Genomic DNA, 7,853 nt, shown 5'->3' with positions numbered 1-7,853 from the left:
GAACACTCCACACAACTACCCAAGGAGACCTTAAAATAAGCTGACACTGATTTTCATGAGTTATACTTCTGTAATCATCTCGACTTCCTTTACAAAATATATTTAAAGAGTGTTATTTTGATTTTTTGAGGCATTTTTTGTTCGAAGGTAGGTTCTGGTAACGGTGAAAAGCAAATGCTTACCTTCATTTTGATAAAATACGGAAATTAGTCATTTTGTTATTGTCATGTATTCACCTAGCAACACCAAAACAAACAATATACATTGAAAGGAAGTGTTGGGCATATCCATGGTGAGTTTTTGTCTTCCCTTGGATACAAAGCCGCAAAATCAAAAACATTATTAATGGGCCGGCGGGCCCTTCTAAAACCGGATGAGTGTGAATCGTTAATGCTATTGGCCGCGGTACTCGCTGAATATCAAAAATTTATTTTAGAAGGATATTGTTATTAAAATAGTCCTTAACAATTAAATTAAGAAAGGTGTTACATGCTGTTTCGGTGTCTACGAAAAATGCTGAATAGTGACGTGTTACGTGGGCAGAAGATTCAGTATAGCCATATTTTGAACTATCTTTGGCATGACCTTTTTATGGGTGTTACTGATAAGAAATATTTCAATTCATTTCAGCGTTACTTACTCGAGCTATGAACAGAATAGATAGCGTGAGTGCTAGTAAAATCCAATGAGTGCAAAAGATAACAACACTAGGTAATTGAAACTGCCGCAAAGAAAAGGTATTTTAACAACGTGTGCTATATTATATTTAAAAGATAGCTTTGCTGTGTACACAAGTTTTGCTATGGAAACAATAAAGAGGAGGCGAATATTGGGAAAACGTCTTGCCAAGGAAACAACTTTGATTTTCGTCAAGTTTTACTATATTTGAGATTAGGGAGCTGCGTCACAATTAACCCAAGGTATTGACTTTTTTTATTTCTTTTCTTAGTAAATGCGGTCTAAGTGTTTCTAAATCAGTTTCGCGATATCTTAGATTCTCTTCTGCTTTAATGTTTGACAATATGCCTCCGCCTTCTTTAACAAACATTGCAATATCTCAAGTACCAGAGAAATATCAGCATTTTGCCTCTAACTCAAGAAGCATATAAGCGCTAATGTAAACGCGTACGAAATCATTAACCAGGTAGACTTGCACAGGGAACATTGAAGAGCAGAAGATATATTTATGGCCTCCAAAGTCTTGCTTATTCTTTGTCTTGTGGCTTTGTTCACACCACTCTGGAGTTTACCTTTACCTATGCAAAATGGTAAGATGTTAACATATGTATTATTTCTTTTGTATCCTTTAAATTTCAGTTTCTGACTACAAGTTGAAAACGTGAGCTTGATTTGAGACTGGCATGTGATTATTTTGGAAGTGAACAAAATTTATTAAAGAAAACAGAGTGTGCCTCATGTCGTAGCTGAGCTTAACGTATTTCTTTGATAGATTTAAATATATTTTGTTTGAAATGAAATGAATATATACAACAGGATTATGACTTAAATACCGCATTATTTCTTTCCTCACAAGTTATTAGTACAATCACTTTATTGATAGTTTAGATTTTGTTAACTGACTAGCGTTTGAAACAACTTTCACTTCCAAATTTGGTTGGCCATAATTTTCGTTAGTTTAAATAAGAGCTGACTTGATTGCTAAGAGTAAAGTTTTAAGATATTGTTTTCACTATGGCCGTATAAGTTAACTTCAACGTTGCCGCATTATTCAAATGTCCTAGATCAAAACGCCTTGCACAATTCACTATTCCGGTTCAACTTTGACACCACTAAACGTTTTATTTTTCAAAGATGTCATGGACGAAAGTGGCAGTGGCGAAGATGAAAGTGGTGGAAGTGGCAGTGATGACGGAAGTACCGAGGAGGAAAGTGTAGAAGATGAAAGTGGAGACGACGTTGATGGTGAGATATTCAAACTGACTGGTTTTATCTTTTAGTGTCATGAGTTAAAGCTGTTGCCGATTTCTCCGAGACAAAAACAAAAATATCAATAAGGATTGGAGCCGAAAAACCCCTGCCTGCAAAAAAATGTTTTCGATATAGCATGTTTCTACTCCACGTAGTAACTCCTTTGGTGCCAATATTCTAGGGCGGTTACTTAAATTTGCCACTGACTCTTCGATGCGAGGTTTTCAATCCAGATAAAATATTATATACCTTCCCCATCCATTCTTTTTACACTTTTGATATTTTGATAGCATATTTTGAACAACTACTAAAAGAAAGTTTCCTAACCGCACAAAACATTTTCCATCCGTAGGGCAGTATAATTGAATTGAATAAAATTTCTAGCATTTACTTATTTTACCTAGATCGTTAAGTAGCCTAAGATATTTCCAATTACGCTTAATATATGAAAATCGTCAAGTTTTGGGGCGGACTGTGGTTAATTGTTTTGTACAGATCCAAAGCGAAAACAGTCAACGCTATACTCTACCCGAATCCACAAAGACATTCCATTGGATCTTCGGGAATCAAAATATTAAGTTATTAACTGCATGAGCTATTTAAATGCGATTCCATATTTCTGCGAGTAAATTGGCACTATTTCATATTCAGATAATGCAAATGACAAGGTAATTGAGGATGACGAAACTAGTGAAGACACCGGAGATGACAGCGGTGATGGAGATGAAGATGAAAGAGGCGAAGAGTCTGCGGATAACAGCGACGATGAAAATGACGTTGAGAGTGGCGAGGAGCCTGGAGATGATGACGGTGATAAAAATAATGATGAGCCTGGTGATGCAGATGGAGATGAAAGTGGTGACGAGTCTGGAGATGATGACGATGACGAGAAAGGCGATGAGCCTGGAGATGACAGTAGTGATGAAAATGACGATGACAGTGGTGGCGATTCTGGAGATGATGACGATGATGAAAATAAAGAGGAGCCTAATGATGACAGTGGTGATGGTGAAGAAGGTGAAAGCAATGAGGACTCTGGAGATGACGACGATGTTGACAATAGCGATGATTCTGGAGATGACAGCGGCGATGGAGATGGAGATGAAAGTGGTGAGGAGTCTGGAGATGATGACGGTGGTGAAAATAACGATAAACCTGATGAAGACAGTGGTGATGGCGATGGCGATGAGCCTGATGATGACAGCGCTGATGGAGATGACGATGAGCTTGATGATGATAGCGGTGATGGAGATGACGACGAGACTGGTGATGATGACGATGACGAAGATAACGATGAGCCTGATGATGATAGCGGTGATGGAGATGACGAGGAGCCTGATGATGACAGCGGTGATGGAGATGACAATGAGCCTGATGATGACAGCGTTGATGGAGATGACAATGAGCCTGATGATGACAGCGTTGATGGAGATGACGATGAGCCTGATGATGACAGCGGTGATGGAGATGACGATGAGTCCGGTGATGATGACGGTGGTGAGAATAACGATGAGCCTGATGATGATAGCGGTGATGGAGATGACGACGAGCCTGATGATGACAGCGGTGATGGAGATGACAATGAGCCTGATGATGACAGCGTTGATGGAGATGACGATGAGCTTGATGATGACAGCGGTGATGGAGATGACGATGAGCCTGACGATGATGGCGGTGATGGAGATGACGATGAGCCCGGTGATGATGACGGTGGTGAGAATAACGATGAGCCTGATGATGATAGCATTGATGGAGATGACGACGAGCCTGATGATGACAGCGGTGATGGAGATGACAATGAGCCTGATGATGACAGCGTTGATGGAGATGACGATGAGCCCGGTGATGATGACGGTGGCGAGGATAACGATGAGCCTGGTGATGACAGCGGTGATGGAGATGTCGATGAGCCTGGTGATGAGAACAGTGATGGAGATGGCGATGAGCCTGGTGTTGACAACAGTGATGAAGATGACGATGAAAGTGGTGAGTCTAGAGATGATGGTGGTGATGGAAATGACGATGAACCTGATGATGATAGTAGTGATGGAGATGACAGCGAGACTGAAGATGATGGAGATAATGACGAGGATTCGGGAGATGACAACAGTGACGGAAATAACGATGAAAGCGGCGAAGAGTCCCATGAAGAGAATGACGATAAAAATGACAATGGCGATAGTGATGAAAGTGGCGAGGAGTCGGAAGAAGATAGTGAAGATGAAAATGAAGAGAGCGGCGAGGACGGCGATGAAAGTGGCGGAGATAATACTGCAGACATGGACGGTGACGACACATATGTGGAAGACTTTGATGACAAAGACTCTGAGAAAGTAGTTGAGGAATTTGAAAATGCAATCGACGATGTAGAAAAAGACAGACTACAAGGTCTCGAGATGGACCAGTTGTTTTCGTCTGGCGGACTTACATTAGGGGGAACATTAGTTTCTCTATGTCTCAGTGCAATTGTATGCTTACTTTCAAGCATATTTTACTAGTCGTCTTCACGGTTCCTATTGTTCTCAATACCGGCCTTGAAAAAACGAAATTTCGCTGTGCGAAATTTAATTGACACATTTATCATTAACTGAGTAAAAAGCAGACTGAAAGAAAATAGCTCATGTATTTAAATTATTGAACAAATTGAATTTTCTCTGCTTCATTAAGAGAGATAAGAAGAATATCGATTTAAGTCCAGGTAAAAAGAATTGTAGTCATTTTTCTTGACGGCATATTTTTGCATGATATGAACGGTTTTGTAAATAAATATTTTACTCTATTGTATTATTTGATAATTTATATTGTTTATCTTATGGCGAAAAACATTCGTTGCACTCGCAGATGAAGCTAAATAAAACGTGTGCGTGTTCATAGCCCACAATTTTTGTCCTGATGTTTCGCGGGTGTGAAATGCATTTTTATGTCTTCTTCCCTTGTTTCCAAAATTATAACTATGAAGCTGCACCTATGTCAAATTTTCTAGGTCAACAGTCGAGCTTTTTCTGCTAGAGCGCTTAAAGAAATCGAAACCAGACAAGTCGTTGTTAGGATAAATTTTGGCCACGCAGAATGGCCGATTTATTGATTAAAACTAATATAAAATACAATATGAACGAATTATTATTTGTTAAGCTCTTGCAAAGGTGAGGGCAGGAGAAAAAAGGAGAAGTACCTATATCACAAATACATAATATAAATGAGGTGGAGGAAGGGAGGAGGAGGGTCGAACTTGCTGAGTGTGTCAGGTCTGGAGACAAAAAGGACGAACTCGAGAAACATGCCACGTCTTCTACCGATCGCTGAAAGGGAGGCTAAGTTATTTTCCAGTGAAACTCGTGACTATTACAAATAAATTCGCCATTGTCATCGAAGTCACAAGATTGTCTTGTGATGGTCTTGCGATTATTGCTCAATTAAGTTTGTGCTTGGTGACCCCGTCCCCATTTAGTTCGGCCTTTCAGTACTCCCAGTACTCCCACCAGGGGCGTGGGTAGAAGCCATCAACGCTTTTATTTGGTGGCAAATAAAATCTATTTCTTTAAATCCCCGAAAGGCGGAGTACCCCGTTATGAAAAGGCGGAAAAAGGGAATTGCAGAATTTTTTTTTCTGGTTTTACACGAAGAGTTTTATAGCTAGACGATATAAGAGATTAACTATAGACTAACGCTCGAAACTTCTGCTTTTCAAATTTGTTACGGCATATTAAACTTATTTTGATCACCTTCAAGTTCATCGCTAAGTCGTTCCTCTTGCAACAAGAACGATGATTACAAAATATGAAAATGAGCATAACTTGTTTAAAAAAGATAAGGCTTTTACTACAGCATAAGGTGAATAAGAATGGTTACATTCATGCATCAAAAAAAGGGGGGGGGCTTAAAACTGCTGTGCACCATCTTAAACTTTACTTTCCCGATTATGTGCGGGTTTTACACTGTTTAGACTGGGGCAAATTACAAGAAAGCCTGTTATTTGAAACGTCTGTCGGAAAACTCGAGGAAAAGTTGGTAAACACACTTTTTTAGATGAGCATTATGCGCTGAACAGGAAACAAATGTTTACCAGGCCTGATTTTTAGTTTTTAACCGTGAAAATTGCAGCTTTAAATAACTGACCCAAATAAATAAGTTAGTTTTGAATCCAAATGTGTTACTAAATCGGCTTACTATAAATATTTCTCTAGGAAAAAGCACAAATTGAGAGTGGATGCTTAAGTTAGACATGTTATGTTGAAATTATTTCATCTCCAGAGGTCATTTATGCAGACTGCAACCGCGAAGATATGTCCACTTCAAGGAATAGATGTAGATTTTTTATTATTAATAAAGTGTATTATCGTTTGTCTCACGATGTAGTCACTTGAGATGTAGATCGCGACGTTTCGACTGCTTACTGCTAGCCTTCTTCAAGCAATAAGGTCGACTGATTGCACGGTATCATTTATATCACAAAGGTCGCCTGTAATTGGCGCATTTCGATCCTTCTATTGTTCCATTGTTCCGGCCAGTAGCTGTTCCCTCAGTGGTCCGCTTTTGTACCGTTCTCCTGTTGTTGTGTATTTTGATCGTGGGCATCCATGCTTCAGGAATTTCAATTCCACTATCCCTGTTGATGTTATTAGGGTGAAGTCTTATGTGAATAGGTTCCTTGACCCTACGTGTGTACCAGTGAGGATCTCGATCCATAAACTTAACCTCATTCCAGATAGGATAGTGGCCGGTCTCGTAGGTGTGCTCAGAAACGGCGGAGGTCTGGGTACGGGCGAGTCGTAGATCTTTGTCGTGTTCTTTGATCCTCTCCTGCATAGATCCCCCTGTTTCCCCGATGTAGACTTTGCCGCACTCACAGGGAATCCTGTAGACAACACCATCTTGTTTAGCCGTGCGATTCTGTTAAAGCGCCAAAGTTCAATAATATTTAAAAATATTTGGAAACCATTATTTGCGTTAATTTAAGTTAGAATTCTACTAAAACAATTAGATTATTCGCTCTCGATTTCTATGAGGCGATAGTTGATTCGGCCTTCGGCCTCATCAACTATCACCTCATAAAAATCTCGAGCTCAAAATCTAATTGTTAAATGGCACGCGATAAAATGAAAGCGGCAATTTTAAACACACAGACAAACCTATTCGTATGCTTTAAGCTTTGACTCTGATCGAAAACGTAATTCAGCTATGCGTGTAGGAAAATTGTCAATTTGCAAATGAATCAAATTGAATTTGAAAAATAAAGGCACTTGGAGTTCGAAAAGAGAAACCTTGCAAAGTTCCGATTGAGAATTAACCCTTTGAATACCAAACTTTCGCCAAAAAATACCGTTTTTAACCGTTTAGTCAGGTTTTTTGGCTGCCATGACGTTAAATTAAGCCTAACTTTTGCTACGAAGGCTTTTTTTTTTTACCAAAAGGAGAGATTTTTCCATGATTGCATACAAAATTGAGCAATATTTCAATTCTGGGCATGCGCATAAGCCAAAATTTGGACTTTTTTGCCATTAACCGTTCTCAATTTTGTTTGTTGCCCCTTTCCTTTCTTTTTTTTCTCGCGCTTTTACTCTGGCTACCTTTTGCGTTGCTTGTTCTTTCTGGCTGCCGTGAAAAGTTGGATGTTAATTATGGACGAAGCCTAGAAATGGACCTTGATCAATCATAGGCATATTGCACCATTTTACCACCGTTTTTGCACCAAAACTGATAACGTTGTTTTTCGATTTGCGACGTCGGAATGTCGTCGATATCTATACCTAACCATTGTAGGGAAAGTCCTAGCTTATTACTACCATCTACTTATCAATAATATCTAGTGGCATTTAAGTTGATGACGTCACAAGTGGTACAAAGAGCACGACAATTAAGTGGCCGTTTATGGCTACTTGGGCGTCAAAGAGTTAGACATTTTCATTCAAGGAATCTAACTTCAT

General features: G+C 39.3%; 1 protein-coding gene across 1 annotated transcript; it reads left to right on the top strand.

Annotated features, from left to right (window-relative positions):
* Positions 1 to 1,117: 1,117 nt before the first annotated feature.
* On the top strand, positions 1,118 to 4,810 carry LOC110061901 (uncharacterized). The gene is made up of 3 exons (XM_089282353.1): positions 1,118 to 1,268; positions 1,813 to 1,923; positions 2,581 to 4,810. The coding sequence occupies exons 1-3, from the start codon at positions 1,187 to 1,189 to the stop codon at positions 4,425 to 4,427; spliced, it is 2,040 nt and encodes a 679-aa protein (XP_089138479.1). The 5' UTR covers positions 1,118 to 1,186; the 3' UTR covers positions 4,428 to 4,810.
* The last annotated feature ends 3,043 nt before the right edge of the window (positions 4,811 to 7,853 follow it).

This window comes from Orbicella faveolata, unplaced genomic scaffold, assembly GCF_042242905.1.
Source record: "Orbicella faveolata isolate gen_17 unplaced genomic scaffold, um_ofav_v1 contig_12, whole genome shotgun sequence".
Lineage (NCBI taxonomy): Eukaryota > Metazoa > Cnidaria > Anthozoa > Scleractinia > Merulinidae > Orbicella > Orbicella faveolata.
The sequence above is the reverse complement of the archived record's forward strand: the minus strand, read 5'-3'. Positions and strand labels throughout refer to the sequence as shown.

What these genes read in the sequence shown, in the direction of transcription:
- LOC110061901 (XM_089282353.1), top strand. Translation starts at nt 1,187, where the DNA reads ATGGCCTCCAAAGTCTTGCTTATTCTTTGTCTTGTGGCTTTGTTCACA. An exon ending in ACCTTTACCTATGCAAAATG is followed by an intron (nt 1,269 to 1,812) that starts GTAAGATGTTAA and finishes TATTTTTCAAAG; the next exon opens with ATGTCATGGACGAAAGTGGC. An exon ending in AAGTGGAGACGACGTTGATG is followed by an intron (nt 1,924 to 2,580) that starts GTGAGATATTCA and finishes TTTCATATTCAG; the next exon opens with ATAATGCAAATGACAAGGTA.